The sequence below is a fragment of the Coloeus monedula genome (assembly GCF_965178545.1).
Source record: "Coloeus monedula genome assembly, chromosome: Z".
Lineage (NCBI taxonomy): Eukaryota > Metazoa > Chordata > Aves > Passeriformes > Corvidae > Coloeus > Coloeus monedula.
This window is the reverse complement of record NC_138822.1, coordinates 365,496-390,000: the sequence shown is the minus strand read 5'-3', so window position 1 is coordinate 390,000 and position 24,505 is coordinate 365,496. Positions and strand designations below refer to the sequence as shown.

At 42.4% G+C, this 24,505-nt stretch overlaps 1 protein-coding gene across 1 annotated transcript in view; it reads right to left on the bottom strand.

The window, feature by feature from the left end:
• ZCCHC7 (zinc finger CCHC-type containing 7) overlaps positions 1 to 24,505 on the bottom strand; it is a gene marked incomplete at its 5' end in the record, with an annotated part of 84,015 nt that overhangs the window by 9,673 nt on the left and 49,837 nt on the right. The window contains 4 exons of the mRNA XM_082301126.1: positions 9,995 to 10,030; positions 17,929 to 18,099; positions 19,110 to 19,226; positions 20,392 to 20,435. Of these exons, the coding sequence (XP_082157252.1) occupies positions 9,995 to 10,030; positions 17,929 to 18,099; positions 19,110 to 19,226; positions 20,392 to 20,435 (368 nt within the window). The remainder of the gene's footprint in view (positions 1 to 9,994; positions 10,031 to 17,928; positions 18,100 to 19,109; positions 19,227 to 20,391; positions 20,436 to 24,505) is intronic.

The following is a 24,505-nucleotide window of genomic DNA, read 5'->3' as shown; positions in this document are numbered from 1 at the left end:
ATCCTCTCAGGAATATTTCTCGGCACCGCCGCCAATTGTCCGGAGAGAAGCTGCCATTCACCGTGCTCCAGATCGGTGACAGGGTATTTCACCACCGTTTGGGCCCCAAACAATGACGGACAAATGGCCTGGCTCACAAAGAAACCTTTTAGTACACGGATGGAGAAAGGACCACAAGCTTTGAAGTGGGGTGGGGGAGGTGGGAAGAGACTGTGCAGAGAAGGAGGAGGAGGAGGAGGAGAAGAAGAAGAAGGAGGTGGAGGAGGAAGAGGAGGAGAAGGAGGAGGAGGAGGAGGAGACTCACGCACTGGGACACATATATTTTATTTGAATGTTTATTAGGGGATTGGCCAAATGTTTATATATATCTCTATATATCTATATATCTGCCCGGGCACGGCACCGGGTGCCCCTGTGCTAAGCATATGCATAGTTACACATACATTTATACATTAATCTGAAAACAAACATTTGCAAAGCCTGTAAAATCAGAAGATGAACAGAACTAAAGCACAGTTATATTTATTAGCTAATACACGGGGGAGCCTGACAAACCCCAAGGTTTTAATTTTTACTGTCATTCTGAATGATTTACAGCTTCCTTTCTCTCTCTTTAACCTTTATGTCGTCTGCTGATCATCCCTCACCACTGGACCCAAAAGGAGGAAGTGCCACATCTGAATAACTTTCTTAGGAGAGCATTCTTAATAGGCATTTCTTGATAAATAGATTCTTAATAAATATTTTGTTGGAGGTGATTTCTAATCTCAGCTACAATGGAAGTAAACATGGGAAAAAATTTTAGTGCTGCTAAAGAATATGAGATGCCAAGTGAGCAGTGCATCAGTTTGCTAGAAGTGAGTTTTGGGGTACATTTTAAATAGATAATAATTGAATCTTTTCCCTTTAAACTCCCCAGCAGCTGAGCTTCAGCCTGCAGCATCCTTCACTAACAGACAATTTCACAGAAGCACTTTCCTTACATTACCAACATGCCAACTGCACGTGTTAATATTTATCCATTTCCTCATAATTTTTTCATGTGTTCTCCATTAAAAAGCATCATATATATTCAGCAATAGTAGTTATTTGCACCTAGATTCATGACGAGTGACATTCATCCCGAATATGTCCTTGCAGAAACGTGTGACAGCTCGTATACAACCACTGACGAACAAAAGCTTTTCCATGTCCTTTTTGCACATCTGTTTTTTAAAACTGTTTTCAATTCCTTAAAGTTTTTACTTTAATATGACTTGTAACATCCTGAATAGTATACAGTGTCTAAAAATGGATGAGAGCATTTTAGATTTCTGCTCTCTCACACCATGTAAATATGCTGCTGACCAAAACAGTTTCCCCCAGACCAACTTCTGAGTATCTCAGTGCTATCATTTTTCCTCTCTTTCCCTCCTGATGCCACCATCAGAAAATCAGAATTAATTTCACCAGCTCTCACCTGGCACCAAAACAACTCAGACAGAAATTGATTATCCCATACAAATCCAGCACAATTAATTTTAAAGGAGAAGATATTTCAGGGTTATCACTTAGTCCACAGAAACCCTCCAGTGGCTGTACTCCTGCACAGGTCTTCACCAGCCCATTTTTTAAGTGCCAAAAGAAGTTATAAAAAATCTTTAGAAACAGAATTAACTGCATAGTCAAGAAACAACACAGAAATACCTTCTGTTGGCTACAAGGTGAGCAGAGACTACAAGCAGAGAAACTGCATGTTTGAGGGGAGGGAAATGAAAAAAAGGGGGAAAAAAAAAAGACAAGCCACTTCTGGACACAACTGTGAGAAAGTCTGAACCAGGCAGTGAATGTCCTTTCCTTGCAAATTCCTCACCTGCTCTGATGTAAAAATAATGCCTCTTCCTCACCTGACCACCCCACGCTGGGCAGCACTGCACCGGGGAAAGGGGCCGTGTCAGGCCAGACACAGTTTGGAGTGGCCATTCCTTCATGGGGGGGCTACTTCTGCCCATTTCAGAGCCACTCTCATGGCTGTTGGAATATGCTTGTCAAATGTTAATTTAACCCAAGTTCAACAATCAAAAATGAGTCAAAACCAAAGGCCCAACTTCACTCCTCTGTAGCCAAAAATGCCGTGGGACGCCTCCTTCTGTGGCCCTCGGTGGGTGGCACAGCACGTGTGCACACACAGTGCACCTCATACACACTTCTGAGACTTCTTTGTGAGCACCTGCTCACAGCTCCGTGTTCCTCACCACTTTGTGCGGGCCCTCGGCTCCTTTAATTCCCTTTATACTTGATTCTTCAACACTTGAAATCAAAATCAGGATAATTCTGTCACGGGGATAGAAACTTTTCTATACACATGACAGGACCTAACAAGATGTATTAATATCATTGACATGATAGACCCTCTTGGAATTAAATCAGTGAATATTTTTAGGGAATCCTAATCCGTAGATTATTAACATGATCAAGCATAACTTGAGGAAGTTACTGTCTTACCGGCATGAGCTCTGGGCTGCTCCGACACATGAATCACCAGCAAGATGAACCACGCAGTGAAAACAGATGCACCGACTTTTTATGCCTTTTCCACTTTGCAATACGAAAATGCACCAAAATCCATTTTATGGCATTTATGCATATTTTATGCAACTGTGATTTTTTTCACATTTTAAAAGGTCAGTTAAATATGCAGATGATTTTTGGTTTCCTACAGAATTTTGAAACTGGTTCACAGTTCTAACAAAACTTAAAAAAGACACCTTCATATCAAGTTTGGAGAAATTCTCAGAATGTAGGAACTTTAATATGAATATTAATACATAGCACTGACTGCAGAAAGAGGACACAGAATTTTTTTTTCTCAAATGTTTTAAAAATGCATTGGAAACCTCATTCTAGCTTGAAAATTCTATCTTCCATATTTAGATTGTTAATACTTGAAATAATAATAATAATAATAGTAGTAGTAGAAATGCTTGTGTAAGTTCGCCTTTTCAAACTAAAGGAAAGAGAGGTGAAAATTTTTAACTGAATTTGTAAGCATTAAAGAAAAAAATCACCTTAATCCTTTCTCTTAAGAGAACTGCATTTGAATATATGAAGAGGAAATATTTCCGCAGCAAACCTTCCTTGATTATTCTGTTTGATTAATTAACCACTCACCCAACAGCTTTGACCTGTCACAAAAATAATCCAAACCTCTCTGGTTTTGGGGTGTGCTGGGCTGGAGGGATACCTGTCACCAAATGTCATGTACCGCACAAAGATTTAAAATAGTAAAATACATTTATTTCCATCCCCTGCTCTTCTCCCTTTCCCTTTCACAGTCCGATGTGAAAGACATTGCTTTTGCAGCAAACATGGTTCTTTACACCACTTCAACACGCGTGCTGAAGTCGGGGCTCTCTGAGGGATGCCGCGCTCCAACACAAACACAACAACGTAATTTGGAACCCCAAAATCAGAGAAACGTTCAGTCACCCGAGCTTTCTATTCTACTCTCTCCCCACTCCCAGACTGCTTCCAGAAATATACAAAACCACAATTTTTGGTCACAATGTAATCTGTCTTTAACCCTCAATTTAAAAGCACCTTTTATTTTGTTTTCTTGGGAGCAAGTGCAGAAGAGCACAGGACAGATGAAGGTTAGAGAAAGCACGACACTTCCTACCATGGTTATTATATGATGAAGGCAAGTGGCAGGTGATGTCCATGCTGCTGGAAGGTTCTGCATCCCACCTGAAACGTGCACTCAGGTCCTTGCAGAAAATTTATACAGGGTTATTAAAGCTACTTCTTTTCCCCATCGTAATTTAAATACACCTTTAAAATAAAAATTGGGAAAGAACTTTTAGGTAGCATGCTATTGTACTGAAAGCTACAGAATAAGCTTTGAATGCATAAACCTAACCGTTATGTCAGGACCTGAAAGTCTCTTTGTTTTCTGAAAAAAAAAAAAGCTATCAGAAAGAATATCTTTTGTGAAATATGATTCCTTTGCAATAGAAAAAGATTCGGGGTTTAGGTTTCTGATAGCCTCAAAAAGTATCTGAAACTTGAAAGAGAATGGCAACACAGCAAATTACAATTAGTAGGGGAAAACAAACAGTAAAATCACTCTGCCCAGCACACTGATCCCCTCTAACCTACTGGCTTTCTCCACGACAGCTGTGCAAGGTTGGCAGCATGTCAGGAGCATCTCTGACACTGCAAACCACTTGCAAGAGGGCCCAGGTTTGGACAACACAGAGTTTAAAACCAAAACATCTGCCTGTTGCTGGCCAAGCTCTGCTCCAGCTCCTCCCCTGACTAACGAGGCGAGCACTCTCTCGAAGGGCAGAAAATCTTCACAAACCCAAGCACCTCCCAAGCAGGTGTGTGGACACTGTCATGCTCCTGGTGTTCATGTTGCCCCAAAACTCACAAGAGCCAGAGTCATCTTTACCCTAAATCCATATCCCTGGTAATTCCAAGTTGCTGTCCCTGTAAAATATCCTGCTGAATGGATGCTGAAGCAATGGTACATGTGGGCCCACTCTGGGATTCCAAAATATGAGAAATACATGGCCTATTTCATTAACAGACTGGTGTTTTTACTACAGGTACTAGAAATAGCCTTGAAACACCTGGAGAGGAACTGGCCAGGTGTGGAAGCATTCCAGAAGAGCATGCTGATCCCATGTCTATGGCTCTGTGTCATGGCCAGCACAGCCAGCCCTGCGGCCATGTCAGAGCCACAGCTCCGAGGAAACTGGGGGTTAACCTCCTCCCAGAAATACTCCAAAACCAACCCCTTCCCTTACCGCTCAGCACCTAAAAAAATATCTGGAAACCAAACGCCCTGTCTGTCTCTCAAGCTTAAGTATTTTTTGCCAGGGTTATATTATTTTTAATTTTCCCTTTCTGGAAGTCACGCTGTAACAGATAGAAATTGACTTTGAGGGATATGGCTTACATTTTCACTTCACAAAAAAAGTAGCAGGCCACAAAGAATTTTAATAATGCACACAAAGAAACCTGGGCGCAAAATTTAAACACAAAAGACGCATCGCCCCTTCATGTCCTTCACACACAGGGCCAAATCAGCCAGTTCCTGATTCACCTTCCTTCATGTAGGCGGATTAAAAGTAGGATTAACAAACTGTCAAAAGGTGTGTCCAATGATAGCTTCTGCTATTTAAAAATTCTGACGGTTCTAAAACTCTGTTAGTGGCCATCTTGACCTCGGAGATTTCACACAGATGAGGCTGGCGAGGGCAGGGCACAGGGGGCAGCGTCAGTGTGGCTGGCTGGAGCAGCACCGCAGCAGGAAGGGGTTATAAAAACGAGCAATCCCTACAGAAAAAAAACCCTGGTCCCAGTGAGATTTATGTTTTAACACACACATGAACACCGAGAAACACTTCAGGAAAATAAAAAACTTGCTCTGCCCATTTCAGGGACAGGATTTCTTTACTCAGTTGATATTTAGTGAAGAAGATGCTAACACTTGCAAAGTTCATTCCTGTTTGACTGCGGTATCCTCATCCTGAGCCTGGGCTGAACCGGCCACATCCATTCGTCTATGGCACAAGCCACTCTGACAACGCAGATGTGGTGAGATCTGCAGCCAGCATGTTCTCAATCTGACACCAAAACACACAGAGGCCCTGTGCACCTCTGGCTGCCCCACCAGCACTGCCACGCACTGGGGGAGTCCAGCCTACACTTTGGGGACTCACGGCAGAAGTGCAACTTCACACCCAGAGCAAAACAGGGTCTCTATGCACCGAAAATAAATAAATTTCCTCTTTTTTCTCCAGTGATGTCATCTGCTGGGTGGAAACGCTACCACTAGCAGCAGCTACAGCAGGTTGCTCAGGCCATGAAGCCACTGCAATCCACAGGACTGGAGTGAGGGCCCAGCCGCTGATCAGGTACAGGCACCCCAGCCCACGGTGCTCCCCTGAAGGCCAGATTAGAGCCCCGGGCTGCTTACACCAGCAGCAGAGGGGAGAAGGGCTGTCCACTGTGGAATGTGTCACTATGGGACTGCAGTGGACCCCCAGCTCTGCCCCTCCAGAGCCTGGACCCACTGAGGACAGGAGCTGCTGCTGGGGACACAGCGAGGTAGACGGGCAGCAGGTCAAACTGGAAGGAAAATACTGTATTTCCTAAAGAATAAACTGCAAAACTGAAACAAACAAAATCATTGGGTGCCTTCTCACAAGTTTCTCCACTGATTCTTCAGCATTATTTAAAGTTTATATTTTTTGCTTTGTTAGAGGGCTATAACCTGGCTTCCACTCAAAATACGTAATAAATATCACTACATTTATAGCTCAAATCTGAAGTGTCAAGTGAGAGGGAGTGAGAAAGAGCCAAGTGCTCTGAGGGTGAAAAAATGATGCTGTGTGTACCTGTTATCCTTAGGGTGGCAGAGGGGATGCGATGGCATGTCTTGTGGAGCACAGGCTGTGTTTCTCTGGGTTGCAGAGCACCTGGCATTTATGAAGTCGGAGTTGTAAGCTAAACTTCCTCATAACCCAGAACAAAGAGCTCAACAAGGCCTCCAAATGCCTTGCGTCCAAAAAAATCACACATATTATCACTGACACTCCAGCAAGCTATGATCAAAACTGTTTATCCTGAATCTGTGAAAGAAGTCCTTGTCCTATTATTTGATTGACAATAATGCCTTTGATAAACATTAGTGGGTATGAACCAGTTTACTGCAAATAGATACGAAATAGATCGTATTAAATTCGCTACACGAATAAAAACTTGAAATATATTTTGACAAATATAATTGCCCTTCTCTGATACAGGAGAAATACAGAGAGCAGTCATGATGAAAATGATGTGTAAAAGTTTTAAATCACTGTCTTTAAGAGGTTATTAAATATTATTTTAAACCACAGTGGGAGTTGGATTTTTCTGCTGATTTTGATTGGGTTTTTCTTTCAGAATAATTGTAGTTAAAAGAGTTGAAAGAACAACTTTAAAGAAACTACTTTCAGCCACTTATAAAGGTTTGATTATCACACAGCCCTTAGATTTAAGCTTCATTGAATGCCTTATGATAATCTTTTTTTCCATCAAAAAGCAAATTTAAATATTCCACTTACAAACCTTTTTGCCATTTCTTCATAAGATTCCTTGCACTGGCAGTCTGTTTTGGTTGGAATAAGACATTTCTGCCCATATAACAAGTTATTTGCAACGTGCTCAAATTTGTCACCATGGCCAACGTCAACAAACCCCACCACCATCCCCAAGAGCAGAATGGGTTTGTTATTGAGTCATTGTTCGAGTCACCCCGCATGCCGTGCAGGGGCTCTGAGGAGTCAATAGATGGCAGTCCATCTCCTAGGAAAGTGCCAGAAAATGAGTAAAATAACCAAAAGCCTCATAAAGGAGAGAGGTGGAAGGCCGTGTGATTCTTCACATTCAAAGAAATTAACTACAAATACTTTATAGAACGCAAAGCATTGGGACAAACTTTGCGACAGCCCTCTGTGAACGGCGCCGAAAAACAGTGCATGATCACAAAATGGAACGCCTGAGTTTCTGTGCACGTACATGTACCTGCATGTGGGATGCTCACCATCAGTTCACCAAAACCAGTTTAAATCTAGTGGTTGCATCCATGACTGAAGTGCAGGAAAAGCTTTTCTGTGGCCTTCAACAACTGGGCAGCCTCTGTGGGCCGTGACAGCCACAGCAGCACTTTTGTTTTAAGCATGTTGTATTTTTCTTAAAACTGCTATCCTGTTTGTACCAAAATATTTATTCTACAATACAAAAATTTTAAGATAATTTCTATGGTGAAATACTACTGTGCTGCTATGAGAGTAAAAAATCTTGGCTTTTTGTTACAATCCTACAGATATATATATATTATATATTTAAACATTATACATTATTCTAATGTAGAAGTTTTGTTTCTTGCCAGAATATTATTTATTTCTGCTCTTCTTTGGGTGCAAAAGAGAATATTTTAAAGGGAACAATAGAAGATGGGACTCATACTTTTAAACAATTCAGATAATGCAGTTTCTTTTAGTTTACTTATTGCAAATATCAAGCATGTCTTTTACCATGAAAGTTTTTTGATTCCAGGCTTAACCCAACTGCTAATGTAACTTTGAGCCAAAGGTACTCTTCCCATGCAAAAAATGAAGGCATGCAAAACATTTCCCACATGTCAGAAATGCGGATTATTTGCAGATAATCTGCAATTCACTGCAAAGTAAGAAGCTATTTATCAGAAGGTAGGGCCTGATGCGATACCATTTAATCTGTGAGTGTCCATATTTGACCACATTTCAAAATGTCCCCAAAATGCACCAAAAATTTCCAAATGGGTACTCCTAATAAGACGCCTATATTTGTAACCACTACATTTTCTAACAAGAACTTGTTTTGACACGTTTTTCTAGCTTTACATTACATTAAGCGTAAACCTTGAATGCTTTCTACAAAATCCACAGAAATAATTTTCTGCCTCAAGATACCTCAAATTTTGCCCCAGTACAGCACTTGATCAGGTTTAAGCTACCTCCCGCTTTTTTTTTACAGACATAAATATTTTATATTTGTTGATGGCAACTCACTTTTTGAGGAATTTTCAACGGCAGGTAAGACTAAAATTAAATTAAATGTTCTATTTCTGGAAAAAACAGAACCCAAGATGTTACTGCACCAAATATTTCTATCTGATTATTAAGTTCCTAGTATCATAAACATTTCAGAAATTGTTTTTACATGCACCTTTAGGGATTATAATGAAAACCAGCATTTACCTTTTTCCTTCATCCAATTTAAAAGAAACAAGCAAACAAAAATACTCAGTGAATGCACCTTTTGCTCATAATGTTTTTCTTTAAAAAATACCAAAAACAACCAAACCAACAAAAACTCTTTACCAAATCTATTTAAAAGTAAGTTCTCAGGAAGGGTGGAAGATTTCCAGGGCAGATCTTTGTATTAGAATCATTATGCACAAAACACAAATGAGAGGTTTTAAGTGCAGATTTCTTCTATTCATTGAATTTTGAAGAAGAAAGCAGAAAAAAGAGCATTCCACTACCATTAAGAGGTGGAGGCACAAATTATAAAGCACATCCCATCTACTGCTTCAGAGAAAAAGCCGAAGATACAAAAAGAAAAAAAGTGGAGAAACTTTTCTACTTTGTTTAGAGCAGAGAACAGGGGTTAATTATCTGTAACAGCAAAATACATGTGAGGCCGATCTGGGAAGGAACGACAGCAAAAGTTCAGAGGAACAACAAACCCCTGATTTTTAAAGGTGTTTTTATGTTTGGCAATTTTAGAAATTAATATATTCAAAAACTGTGACACCAATCCAAGAATTTGTTTTTACTGGTTAAATACTGTACCAGGTTTCAACATTAACCAAATTTATATGCATTTTGTTTTATTTTTATATCTACTTTACATATGAGGAAAAATCTTGGGTAATAAACTGGTACAGTTTCACAAAGTTTTATTTTCTTGTTTCAGGGATTAAAGATCAACTAAGGCAGGCCAAAGAAGCAGTCACAGCTATATCCTGACTAATTATAAATTATCTGCAAAAGTTTATGAGGTGTTTTTCCTCAAATTCATGTCTCCAGTCTAACAGAGATTTATTTCACTCATCTAAGAAGAAAGCTTTGTCACACAGAGTGCCTAATTACCAGCATCTGGGATATCTGAGATGAGATTACTGCTTCTGCTATGCATCCCAATTTAAGACTTAACGCTCTTTCTATGTATAAATGTGGTCACTGAGAGAAGAGAGGCAAGGCACTAATTTAGTTATTACACTATTAAAATGAATTCAGAAGTTTTAAAGATGCTTAAAAAATAGCGACAGTGTTTCATCGCCTTCTTCAGTTCAAAAACTCTTCAGATGTTTATTATCTTCTCAGAGAAGATGCTTGTCTATATTTTATGGTCAGCAGTTCACAGAGGAGTAAATAGGTTGGGTGTAGAAGAAAATAAAAAAGGTGTTTCTACTTACTGTTAGGTGATACTGCCTCCATATTTCTGGGCAAGCCTGGAAAATAAAAATATTGATCAGCTAGGAGCATGAAACAAGGTGCTTTACAGCCTGTTGGTTTTGGCATAACACAGTATCCACTGGTGTCGGTCACAGGAAAATAAGAAGCTTAACTGAAAGGGTCTGCATTTCAGCTTCAAAAACCCGGCTAGACAGTTTAATTGAATTTTACACTGGTTTAACACACTCCCTGCCATTGTCAGAAAGCCAGTAACAGTTTTCTCTCTGCCCTTTTTCTCCGAGGGGCAGAAGTTTGGGAGAGCAGCGTGCTCGTGACTGTAGGAAGCATTAATGCTGCAAAACAAACAGGGGCAGATTTAAATTCTACATTTTTTGACATTTTAAATTTACATAACACTCTAGAAATTAAATCACAAGGTGCCTTCCTTTCACGTAGGAACAGAAATATTTTACCTTTTTTGTACGTATCTCTTTCCTAATCAAAATATAATTGTTACATATAATAATCCTCAGCAGCCTCGTGTCAGATGAGTTGTAAACAAGAACCATAACAGATTGCTCTAATGTTGCTATTTTTACAATGACTTGCTTACTTTTTTTTTACTTTAAATTTTTTTTTAATTGCCAGACTCTCACACGAACTCCTAAGTGCAACCCTTTGAAAAAAAAAATGTAGAGCAGGTTTTTGAGTCCCAGCAGCGACACAACTGACCTGAGGGACATATGAGAGACAGTAAAGAGGAAAACGTGGATCTTTTAAACAAAATCAGAACATGTTGGTGGTCACTGAGGCTCAGATCACTCTCTTAGGGGTTCTTAATGCTTTTACAAAATGTACAGTATTTCTGACGGCCCCTGAGCCACAGACAGACACGGAAATTGTGGCACTTTTTGTCATTTTGGTACACAGCTACTGCAGCAGAGGGCTTTCACTTCTCTTTAGAACATTTACCCTCTTATTAGAACAGCTCCGTACTCATTTGAACAATTAGCACCTTGGCTTGCCAATCTTCATTTTAAGTACTTTAAAAAGAAATATTGTATTCCACGGCTTCTCTATAATATGCTGCAGCTGCAATTTCAAACATTGAAGTCTCATGACTACTTGCAAATGAGTACTATTAACATTTCTTTAGATTTCGAATAAATTTTTCACTCATGCCTAAATTCTTGCCTTCTTTTATTTTGATGGAGCATGTTAATTAAAAAAACCCACACCACAACTAGCATCTCTCAAAATAAAAGCCAAGTTTTTGCCAGTCACCCTATGGCACATACAGTATGTTTTTCCCAGATGTGATGGAAAGTATATTATTTATTATTCATTCTACCAGTAACATAATTTTCTGCAGAAAAATCTACAATCTGTTCTGTGTAATGGTTCAACATTCCTCCTCTTACTCAAATACTGTGTGTAAATATTTGAGTTTTATATTAATATTTCTATAAAGGAAATGTGTGAAGGACATCACATTTCTCACCGAGGATCTGACAGTTTGAACACACTCAAGCTGTCTTTGAGCACAAACAAAAGGATTTTCCTCCTTCCCTAATTTAGCCAGGGTTCAGAGAGGCAACACATAAACACTCTGTAGCCTGTAAAAATGATGTACCAGAGCTCTCAGCATCTCCCTCAGACCTGAAGAGGTTTCAGCTGTGCAGGACAGCTGTGCTGGTCCAGCTCAGGGGTAGCAGGCAGTTATTTATACATTAGTTCTGGATAGTTTTCGATTACCACAGTGTGCCCGGACTAATATGGTTGAACAATTGCAATCAATGAGTTTTCCTATACTGGCAAAATGCCACTCTGTGGTATGACCTTTACTCACATGTCTGCTATTTAATAATCATCATCCTCATCATCATCAAAATTACTTTATTTTTGAATAATTGTTTGGTTGGGTATTTTTTCTGCTCTGGACACAAAGACATCACTTTGAGCAAAAATCTATAGCTCAGACTGCGAACCACAGCTGGCAGAGCTCTTGTCAAAACTGTGGGAGAGGCACAGCCCCAGCCCCTTCATGGTGCTGTCCAGAGGTGGGTTTTATCCTCAAGGACATTTTAAGGGTAAGGGAAAACAACAAGAAGGTAAGGATGAAGATGGTGAGGAAAGGCAAAGCATATTCCTTCATTCAGATGGTGACTTAGGGTAATACTGCTCCCCATTATGAAGTGGGGTACAATAGCTGAGGAGGGGTGACTGTTAAACAACAGCTTTTTGGAGATGGTGCTTTTAACCAGGAACCTCATTACTTTGCATCAGCTCAGGATTACTGTCTGCATTTTATATCATGGAATGACAAAAAGTATGATTAACAATTACTACCAAATACTGGCTCCTCAAATGAAGCAGAGAGGTTTGCTATGGAAGACAGCATAGCCAGACACAACCGCTGCCAAACCCGTGATTTTCCTTATTTATTTAAAAGAACTTAACCATGAACGGCCCTCGTTTAAAGAAAAGCCCTCGTGGTACCCAGCTACTGTGGCAGCGTGATGAACTACATTAAAATAAAATTGCATTTATTTCCTGCCCCAGTGGTCTGACCTTACTTGCATTTAGATGTACCAGCACAAAAGGTGCCTACTCTAGAGGGTAGTGCCAGTGCCGCCGCGCGGCCACGGAGCGCATGGGTGAGGGGCGCGTCCCCGCACCTGCCCACACCTTTGGCCGTGCGAGCGCCGCGCCATTATTCCCCCAAATCCGTGTCCCTGTTGCCACGGACCACGTCCAGTCAGTGCGGAAGAGCGATCACTCATGCCTGAGGCTGACCCAGTGCAGGGTGCCATACCGGGAGAATTGAAACTGGGTGCTGCACATTTTGACCCACATTGAATTTTATCAGGTGCTAATTATTGTTTTACCAGAACAACGGCTTAATGCATCTGTTGTTTAATTCCCACTTCCCTATTCTCCAATGTGAACATCAAAGAAAATAAAACACTCAATCTCAAACAGCCCCTGACAGCAGACCGGGACTCGAGAGCTCAATAGACGAGGCCCTTGCCACCAGTTCTCATATTTCCACAACAATGAGCAAACACAAAACCGGCACTAAGCGGCCTTTCCTCCTTTCCGCTCCCCTCGGCCGGTCGTCTGCCGAGAGGGCCCTCGACGGCGGCCCTGCGGGGCGCGCGGCGCGGGGGAGCGGATTAGCCCCGCTAACATGCGAGTGCCAGCGAAAGGGAAGGAAAAACCCCACTACTGTATTTGGCGTATGAATAACCAAAATGCACGCGCTGACAGGAGACCGGGACGGGCCCGCGGCTCCCCGGGAGAAAATGTAGCTGTGATGAGTGACAGGGCTTTCAGGAAATATGTTCACAATCACAGACAGTGAAGGCCATGACCTAGATCGTTTAAGAGCTTGTCTTGTCAAATTATCAAAAGCTTCTTCGTCTCTGAATAAAGAGTGACATAAGTGAGTGTCAGAAAGCTGCAGGCTGACAAGCCAAGCATACAATAACAGCATGCACGTCACATACTTGCCGAACACCGCCACGGCTAGCGGCAAATCTTAATGAGAGCGCGGCTGGCCCAGGAGACTTGGGTCCCTGCTGGCATAGCTACTCATCTCGCAAAAATCCTTCAGCTCCGAGTCAGTTATGGTCTGACACGACGACTACAATTACTAAACACAACTTTTTAACAGAATCCTCTGGTGCTTTGTCAAAGAAGCAGCGGCTGCTTGGAGCTGCCCCGCTGCAAGCCACCACAATAAAACAAAAGATTTGCCAAAACACACACTTTTCATCACCTCCGCATGGGAACTGCCGCGGAAAATACACAATGCTTCCCTTCAAAACCACTCCTGCACAAGCAGATGTCGAGACCTCTCCCCACGCTGCCAGTGCAGACAGGCGCTGGTGCTGGGCAGGCAAAGCTGGTTAACTGCCGGTGTCACCCTGTCCATTGGGAACACGGCCTTATGCTCACCCTTGGGTGGATGTGCACAGCCCCACAAAGGGTGGGGAAGGACACTGGGGAACTAAGGAGAAAGAGCAAATGTCGTGCTCTCTACCCAGGGGAAATGGGCCACGTGGATGCCAGCCACCCCTGTGGAACGATTCCTGCACCTCCAGCTCCATCCCAGCCCACAGCAGTATGCCAGAAACAACAAAGGCAGAAGGAACCTCCTCGGAGAGAAGAGGCCAGTGGTGGTTTGCACGTCCAAAAAGTTGTCAGAACAGGCAGAGAAGATGCCAGTCGGATCACCCAGCTGGTTCCTGGGAACGAGTGCTGACAACAAGGGTATTTGGGCATTCGGATAGGACCATCAGACACAGCGTGGCTGCAGGGCACCAAGCACCTGGGCACTGCTGTCTGCCAGTGCCTGGGAGAGCCCATCCAGCTCACCGAGCACCCGTATGCTGGTTTTTCCAGGTATACAGGGAGACATGCCCCCTCTGCATGGTCCCTGCTACATCCCCTGTTTGTGGAGTCCTTCTCCCACCCCTGCTGCTGGCGGGTAAGGCTGTAAACCGACCACAAGGCTCATGACATCCACTTAACTGACACTGAATCAATCAAAAATGGCTCCTCTGATGACCCTCCCATGGAAACCATGCAACACTGGGCCGCCTCCGGTACACCTCCAGCTAAGAGGACTCTGTGTGTTCTCAGCGATGTCTCAGGAAAAGAGACTGATCTAGCAGATCAAAAATGTATGACCCTAAAATGTTTTAAGTAACTTTGAATGTTTCCTAACCAAACTAGGTGAAGCACTTTGAACTGCCTCACAGGCACTTCTGGACACAAGTGAAAAGTCAGTCTGACACACTATGCACAAGAGCCTGTTCTGCACCCTCTTTGTTACAGTAAAAGGGAGTGCTTGCTGAGAAAGACAACTTACTACCTCCTTTGAGCATCCAAAGCATTTCATAATGTACGTTTGATAACAAGAGTATGGGGATTTCTGTTTTTCACAAGGAGTCATATGGGAAAGACAAGGGGTGATGGCTACAAGTTACTCCTGGGGAGAGCTCAGTTGGACACAGCAGAAAACTTTTCACAATGAGAACAATCATCTCTTGAGGGAAATGCTGGATTCCCCAGCATTGGACACTCAGGATTTGGCTGGGCTATCTTGTGTAGACCTTGCTTTTGCCAAGAAAAGTTGGGGATGATGATTAGATGATCTGTGAAGTCCCTTCCAACCTGGTGTAGGATTCTGTGGTTTCTCTTCTATGAACTGCTCCCATTTCCCCTGGAAGCAGGGCAGATCTGTATCCCTCAGTGAGGAGCCTCCAGGTCTGCTGCCGACCGCACAGAGAGTCACCTCGTACTGTCTCTTCCTAACCTGGCTTCTATTGCCTTCATCAGGTGTACTGGAACAAATGCTGAACAACTGCTCCCTGACTACTGTCTCCCATCACAGATGATTCTGAAGCTCTTTACAGACCCTTCCCTCTCTCACTTCCCTTCCAGGCTGAGGAATTGTGGCCATGCTGAGGGACGCAGAAGACAGGGACCAAAGCTGTGCCCAGGTGTTCCTGCTTTCCTGATGATTCCTAACATTTCACCAGATTTTTTTTTTCACCTTGTGAAGACTAAACTGATGTTTTGTGGAATCATATCTCATAACTAGGATCTGAGTCCTGAATAGTAATATGCAGAACCTGTTATTCCATAAAACAAGGTGGGATTATTTTACTTTACGTTTATTGCCACTCAATTTCAATTGCCATTTTATTGTGTTCTCCCTCTGATTCTTACAGTTCTTGGGTAGTCCTGCACAACTGGCTCACAGCACTGACTCTGTAAGTAATTCAGTCTTCTCAGCAAATCTTGTCACCCCATTGTTCACCCTTTTCCATGTCACACTAGCATATTCCACCTTTATCCTCTTATTCCATGCCTGTTTAGTTTCCTTGAAAGCTTTTGGTCAGGAACTTTGTAAAACTCCTTTTGGAATTTGTAGGCTATGTCAACTGGATCATGTTTACGCACATGCTTGTCAACCTGCTCCTTTGAAGAACTCCAGAGATCCCTGAGAAGTGGGATTTCCTTTACAAAAGCAGCCTTGAATCACCTCATGTATATTATATTTATATACCCATCTCAACATGCCACCGCCGTGGTTCCTGCCCCCTGGCTTGGTGCATGCGTGCAGCTGGCAGTCTGGGATCCCCAGCTCACCCTGGGACAGCCCCTACACACTGTCCTTGCATTAGTAACTCAGTGACCAGTCATGTGCCAAGCACGAGGTGTCTGTTGCCATCACTGGTTGGGCCATTTCACCTTCATGCTCCTCTGCATCTTTTGGGCAATGGTTACCCAGTTTTGGGTTAGTACTCAAAGGTTTGTAGTAACCCTCACATTCTCTTCAATTTGACAACTTCTCTGGTGCTCCCCTCCACAAAGTAAGTTTTCAGCATGGGAACATCCCTGGTTTCTTCTGCTATGAACATCTCAGATGCAAAAATGTATCTTCAGGCCACCAGCAGCAACCTTGTCCTATCCAAGTGTTCCCTTCATGTCTTGATCACCTGTTGGCTTCATAGGTTTCCTGCTCTGATGTCAGGAAAGATTTACTGTTGGTTTTGATTCCTTTGCCTTTGCTCTGCCATGCCATCCCTCTCTCTGAGGACTGGGCAAGTGAGCTCCTGCTCTGATGCCCCAGTATTGACCACACAGGTCAATGACACAGGCAGCCTTACACCTCCCATGCAGGAACACACAAGAACTGCCCAAAGTTTCAAAGAAAAACCTTTCTGATTTAAGGTGGACCTAAATGAGCAGAAAAAATACATGCTGCGATGTTCTTGATAACCTGCATGACTCAGGTAGGATTTAAATGCTTCTATGATAGAGCACTCATGATTCTTTAAAGAAAAGGACATCAGTTTATGAGAACTGGGGTCATAAAATGTGTAAAAGGGAAAAGACGGCAAAGAAAAGATGCTTCATTATAGATTACGATTTTGTCTCACTGCCTACCAGAATGAGGGTGCAGAAATGTACAATTCACATTCTTTAAAGGTATTGTGGGCACATTATCTATAAGCAGAAGCATATCTGGAACACATTCAAATACCATAAGAAATAGCAAGCCCCAATTAGGCCGGTTGTCCTTTGCACATCTCATGTACCACTGTGACATGCTCTTCGACCAAACAGAAGAAATAAAGGCAGGAAGGAGACATTTAGAAAGAGATTCAAATATTTCTGAATATCAAAAAATCCAGCATTTAGGGAATCCCACAGGTGTATTTGAAAAACAAACATACAGGCCATATCTATAGATAGAAAATAAAGTGTGAATGTATGCCGAAATTATGGCAACTTGCCTTTTATCCCTTTTTGTGTTTAATTAAAGAGAAAAAAATACCATAATAGGTTGGCTGCTACATATAGGACTGAATTTTGGGGACATATAAACCCATAGTAATGTAATACAAGATTACATTGGGTAATACAAGATTACAGGGACAAATACATTTGTTCTCCCTTTAATTTTCTTCTATGTTTTACTTTAGTAGATTATGTCAAACCCAAAGCCTTCAAACTACTTCTCTCTAATAGTATTTTCACTGATTAATATCTGATCATAGTGAAAAAACCATAGATCTGGATTCTTGATGCATCAGAGTTACTCTTTACTTCTTCCTGGTACACTTGCAGGTACTGTGTCTCCTGATTTCAACCTCACTACGCCTTTCATTCCACAGAAAAAGGACGTTTTTGTCCACCACAGCTGAACTGAACCAAACTAAAGACAAAGTCTTGACAAGGCTTTGGTTCATTTTCTTTGAACCATTCTCCATGAAAACTCTGATAGTGTAAAGTACTGACTAAACACAAACTTTTCATATGCTTATACACTATGTAAAATTGAAAAAATATGAAGACATTGTGGCCATTGTAAATTCAGTTTTTGACAGACACTAACCAAACGATGCCCAATCTCTGTGCAAAGGGCCCTACTCACATCAGCATAGTGGCCCTTCATGTCGCAGCGGTTGCAGTGTTTGTTCCAATAGGCTCTCTCTAGGCATTCCCTGAAATAGTGCCCAGGCAAACAGCAGTTCAGACAGAAACGTGCTGGGCAGCTGTGCTGTAGATGGTCTCTTCCTGCACACAGGCAACAAGGGGGAACTTTCTATGGAGAAACAGAAATAGAATCATATTAAGTGACAATGTTTCAATAGATCCTTCCAGTTCTCCTGCCCCCACATGGGGGTGTGTAAGGGGTAGCTGGGTGGGCACTCAGCTGCCATCCAGACTCACCCGGCATAGCCTCATGACACACAATTCAGCACTTGGAGTGACAAATACAACATGCAGAAAACTATTCTGAGGCCAAACCTATCTCTGTAAAGCAGGTTTTCCCAGTGAGTGAGTGTATTTCCCCCAAGGGTTGCGTGGGATGTGGTCATTCTGAGTGTCCTTGTGGGTAACAGCGCGAGGACCGAGGGTTCTACAGATTCTGTTGTGGGGGTTGGTAAATTCAGGCTGTCATACAACAGCTCCCACTTCTTGACAGTGTCGTGACTGCCTTTTAAACCTCTAACCACAGGACAAACTTTCGGAATATTTGGCATCTATCTGAGCTGCTTAAAGTTAGCTCCAGTTTTGTCCTGTCCATGGTTTTTAACACTATTCATATCACAGTTCATTACACTTTCTGCTTTCATTTAATTTCTAAGGCTGTATTTTTGATTCCATGGATTCTCCTTATTGAAAATACAATTGAAAAATATTTTACACTTTCAAATTGTTTTACCATATGAAAAAAAAGATGTTTCTGTATGACACTTGACTCTTTTTCTTGCTCAGTTTACAGCCACATGGTTTAGTGAAAGTTGCTCCTGCCCCTGGCAGGGGGGTGGAACAAGTTAAGCTTTAAGGTCTCTTCCAACATAAACCATTCAATATAATTCTATATGATATAATTCTGTATATTTCTCTCTTCTAAAAACAATAAAAGCAATGACATAGCCAAACAGAGGATAATTTTATACAGTAAGCGGATCTCATGCAAGCTATCCTGCAACTCAGAGCAATGCTTCAAAGAAAGGATAAACCACCGAAACAACGCTTCTAATGGCAAGCACAAGGGTGTATCAGGAAAACAGCTGAAAGTACAAGTGATTTAAGCATTGCATTTACCTTTGGAGTGGGACAGTTCTTGGACAAATGTCCTGGCCTGTCGCAGTTCCTACAAGTAACGTTTTTGTAGTACCGCATGCTGCTGTGCCTCATACCCGCGTAGTTGGAGATCCGTGCCTGGTGAAACAGAGAGAGAAATGCATTTACCACTTGAGATTCTGTGGTTTGGGAACTGGGAATTATAAAGGTCACTGCTGGCAGTGATCCAGCAGAAATCTAATGTTTCACATGTACAATTTACACATGCAGGTTTGGAATGGGTAATTCTGTTACAGAGAAACCTGCATTGTCTGGAAGAAAAGCACTCGTCCAAACTTCCACTTCAGGAGATTTTTTTTTTTGCTATTTAATACTGCACTTGTGAAGCTTTCCCTCAATTAGCCAAGATACTTTTACTCACTGTGCTATGTCACGACAAACTGGAATTTTCTCCAGAACACAAATAAAACTAACATCAATTGCAAATGCAAGTTACATGTTCCCTTGCACACATAAGGGAAACTGCTTGGACAAAGTACAATGCTATACAAGTCTGGATGAAATCTGCAATTTGCAATTGTAAAGAAAGACTTAAAAAGGAAAAAGGAAGAAAAAAAAAAGAGAAGCTGGAAACAACTGTCTCTCTCCCAATGACCTCACACATACTTTCTGTGTAGGCAGCCAGAATTGAAAATCCTATCTACAACTATCATTGCCTAGTAAACATCACAAGATTAAAAAAAAAAAAAAAAAGAAATTTTGGATGAGTGAACAGGAGAGGTATAAAAACACCATTTCTCTTCAGGGAAAGAATTTATTAATGTCACTTGATTGTATCAGCTCTACTGGACATTGGAAAGAAAAAGGGAAGGAGTTGGACACAGCAGCTGAAGCTCAGTCCTCCTGGATGCTCCGGCACCTCGCCTGGGAACTCTGGGCTGCAGTTTCTCCACGCCCGCCCCTGTGCTGAGCCCAGGAAGGCACCACACTCTGCTGGCTCCCAGCACTGCCTGGGAAGGGGACCAGGCTGCTGTGAAACAGCTCTGGGGCTCTGAACACACCCAGAAGGAAGAGCTGATGTCCACCTTGCAGAGTCTGTGGAGGCAGTCCAGCTCCTTGCATCCCTGTCCCTTCCTGCCTCTATGCCAGCCCCAGCTCAGGAACTCCTTTCTCCTGTGGGAGGACACTGCTAATTGTCCCACACAAACACCACAGACGGGTTTTTCAATCCCATTTACTTTGTTCTGCTTGTTAACAAGCAACAAAATAAAGAATTCTAGAAAAATTTGGATGTCTGTGTTACCTCTAAGTCTTTATGAGAGATGGACCAGTCCACATCAATTTCTCCTGAAAAACAAAATTAAAATTAATTATATTTAATTTATATGAATATTTTTCTATAATATATTCAACATGACGATGACTGCAATTATTGAAACTGGTAACAGATTTTGATATACTAAAGGGGAGAAACTAGTTTCCTCTTTGGTAAAAGAAAGCTGTTGACCCACTGGGCACTAAATCTGCCTCACTTGAGTATCAGCCCATGTCCAACTATTGGGAGGAGTTTTCCGGACACCACACTCTTGTCCTGCCCCCCTGGGATCTAAATTCAGGTGGGGATTTAATTCCCTCAGAGGCATGGGCTCCAAAGGTCCCAACTCGAGCCAGTGGAGCTATCCCTGCCTGCATTTGTGGGGATGCCCAGCTCAAGCCCAGAGGTTGCAAGCGTGGGAGCACATGGAACAAGAAGTTAATACAGAGCATACACTTTTCCTCCTTGCGAATTCACCAAGCCTGTGTCTCCAGCCCTGCATCCTGACTGCTGCGTGCCAACACGACTGAGCATAACCTCAGCCACCCAGACTGTAAGCTGAGCAAATCTATTTCCAAACAGGGTTTGGTAATGTGCAATAAATCAGGAAGACACACTGAATAATCGACTGTCACGCCATAACCCTCTCACATGCAGCCTTTGGGCTGGCAGGAGTGAAAAGAAAGAAACCAAGAAGGAAATGGAAGGGCAGTAAGCTAAAGGCACAGGGATGCAGCTACAGCTGTTTGGAAATTCTGCATGTCGACAGCACTGAGCGCTCCGGCTGTGCACACACAGCTGTGCTCCCACAGCAGCTTCTCACCGCTACAGGATTCATGTCAGCGGAGGGGCTCACCTCACCCATGCTTTTACAGCAAGCACTACAACTTGTGTGCAGAGTCGTCCTGCATGTTCGTGAACTTTTAAATGCAAACTGTCCCATCCCAATCCTGCGTCTGACTCTGAGGCATCCACGTTAGTAACACAAATCACAACATTATTGTGATTTACAGACAGCAAAAATGTCTCCAGTTTTGATTGTACTATTAATTTCCATTAGAAGGTGGATGACTGCAAATTAAAATTACATCATCTATAATTTTATGCCTCCTCTTCATTTACTGGAAAAGTCAGTAATTTTGCCTGAAGCATGTGATGTAGTATCTGGATACAAGATATGTCACTCAGGTGCTTCAGAGCTCAACACCTGCTTACTGCTGCTCTTCATTCAAGTCAGGGCTCACACCACCTGTTCTCACCTGAACTACACCGTGAAGTATTTTTATTTTCAACACTTGCTCATGCCAGTGACTGTCACTGAGACACTGATAAAGCACTAACTGGCCTGTTAAAAAAGTGATTTGTGTGAGGTATGAACTTGAGTTGCCGCACACAAAGTGACTGCCACTGCCAGGACTCCAGCACCCACCTGAACTGTCACCCCAGCATCGTTCGGGATCACAGGGAGGATGGATGGGACAGTGACGCATCAGTGCCCTTTGGCACGAGTGAGTTGTGGATATACTTGAGAGAAAATCAAGCCTTTTGAGGCCTGATCATTAAAAGCAAAGACACATTGTCATATTTGAGCGCATTATTTATGGCTCAAATGCCTGTTAAGGAAATTAATTCATAAAGAAAAAGGTATCTGTAATTCAAAGCTCTGCCTTGGCACTCAGCACTGCAAGTGCGGTGTTGCACAGAAATGCACATGCAGAATGGTCACAGATCAAAATTACCACTGAGTTAACTCCTGTTAATCACTAGGCATGCTCTTCCTGAGGGCAAACCAACCAAGTTTCTCTTCTTCACTGTCAAAATCCCCTGCTTCACAGGGGAAAACCATGATACAATGACTCAAATACTCCTAATACAAGAAGCTAAAACTGCTCCACTCAGAAAATAAATACAAGAGCTTTAATGCTGAATGAAATATTGCAACAAAATCTCCTGTTACTAAATGTTTGGTGATCTAAAAGTTAATTCTCATTCACAATATATTGCATAAGGCTTTTTTTTCACCTACAATAAATTCTTCAAACTGAAACACCCAGGGAGAGTTTTGATTCTGCAACCAAGGTGAAATCTTGCTGTAGAGACATCTAGAAAAATCTGCAACAATATTTCTCATCAACCACAGTGTTTTGTCTGGCTCTAGATCACTAAATAAATCACAAAACTCTTATCAAATTGACAGATACTTCCCATTCCCTCTGATTTTGTTCCCTTATTTGGATGAATTAATGTGCCCCACAGGCAATCCCGGTGCCCTGTGGGTGGTTCCTGGCCACTCCACCCCCACTGTCCTGGCTGTTCCCTTGGCTCACCCACCAACGTCAGCACCTTGGCATGTTGGGGCCCCCCTTGTGCCACTCTCTGTCTAGCCTGTAGCCCCTGTCACCTTTGCTTTACTCCTCCATCAAGCAGCTTCAGGCGGGCGGCAGGTCTGGGGCTGCACTGCAGAGGAGCCTCCCCAAGCATGCAGTGGTGGCTTTGCCCTGGGACAGGCAGGCAGCTGGCACCCACAATCAACACAGACTGGGTCAGGGAGCAGAGGTGGGTTCACCAACCCCCCGGGGTGCCCGAGGATGATGCTCTCCCGTCCCACAGACCGCGACCCGAGGCACAGAGGGCAGTTTCGGACAGACGCACGGCAGTTGCTCAGAGCTCTATTCCTCGCAAAGCCTTGCAAAACACCTGCCACCTGATGTCCTCCAAGGCCATGCCAGTACCACATTAGAGCATTTCATGCTTTTTATAAGGTGGGTATATACGCACACAGAAGGTGGACTTCTGCCTGAAGGAAGGGCTGTGATTGCTTATTTTTACATTTACTTTATTTTTTATTCTTCCAAATACAGCAGTTCAAAGACTGATCCAGACAATCTCGGTCAAGATTCCCCTCTTTTTCTGCGGAGAAGTTGCACATGCAAAACTTACTTAAAGCATCCTGTGAGTTAAATAAAACCAAGAACATCTCTGATATATTTGTGCTTTTAATCTTCTTCATATTCATTTGTTAAACCCTACCTCCTTTTAATTATATTAATTTCTACACTAAGTTTAATACTAAGATGAATTCCTGTGCTATGATTATATATATTTCTATACTAAAAAAATACAACAGACTTTACTGTATAAACTTCTTACATTTATACTTTGAGAAAATGGTGTTGTCAAACTGCAGATCAAGGAAGAAGAGGATGTAAAATGTACACTATTTATATGAAAATGGAAGCCCTGCACAAGGTTCTCCCTTTATCAAGTACCACATTTTGGCTGTCCTCTGCCCCTGCACAATGGGATGAATGGCAAGCAACAGCTTTGCCTTTATTTAAAGAAAAATTTTGAAAGATCATTGAGATTCACATGTATCCCTCCAGCAGCATGAAAATGTAAATTTCTGAGCAGCGCTCGGGGTGAAGCCAGATTTAGGACCACTGTTCAATGTGCATTCAAACCTCTCCTCTTTCATCCCAGACAGGGAGAGGAGGGGAGGAGGGAGACGGAGGACCAGCAGTCAAAACCTGAAATTGCCCGGAGGAACAATCTGCTTCCACAGAACAAAACACTGACTCAGAATAAACAATAAACGGTTCACAAAATTTCCTTATCTGCTGTGCTGCTCCACCAGGGACCCCAGCAGCTGATCAGGCTGCCCTGGCCAGGCAGGGCACTGCTGGGCATGGGTTGTGACTCCCCCCCAAAATCACACTAGTATTTTGCTCATCAGGGCTGGGAGAAAACATGTCCTTCCACAAGCTCTGCCTGCCCTGCAAGGGTTTGTGTCATCCCCTTCTTCAACAACAGAGAAGCTGCAGAGCATGGACATCCAACTTTGAAAATAAAACACTAAATTTCCCAAAAGAAGAAAGCAAGTGGCCATGTCCCCCTTCCTTCTAATTGGAAAATACATGATGACATGTATTATATTTATTTTATGATCAGCCCAGTGAAACAGGACACTTCAAGCTGTGGCACAATGATACGTGGCCTGAAGGGCAAATACATTTCAAAGCTGGGCTTTAAAAATTGGATTTTGACTGCTAATTAATATAGCATATTACAGAATAGAGAACTCTAATTATATTCTAGTATAAGA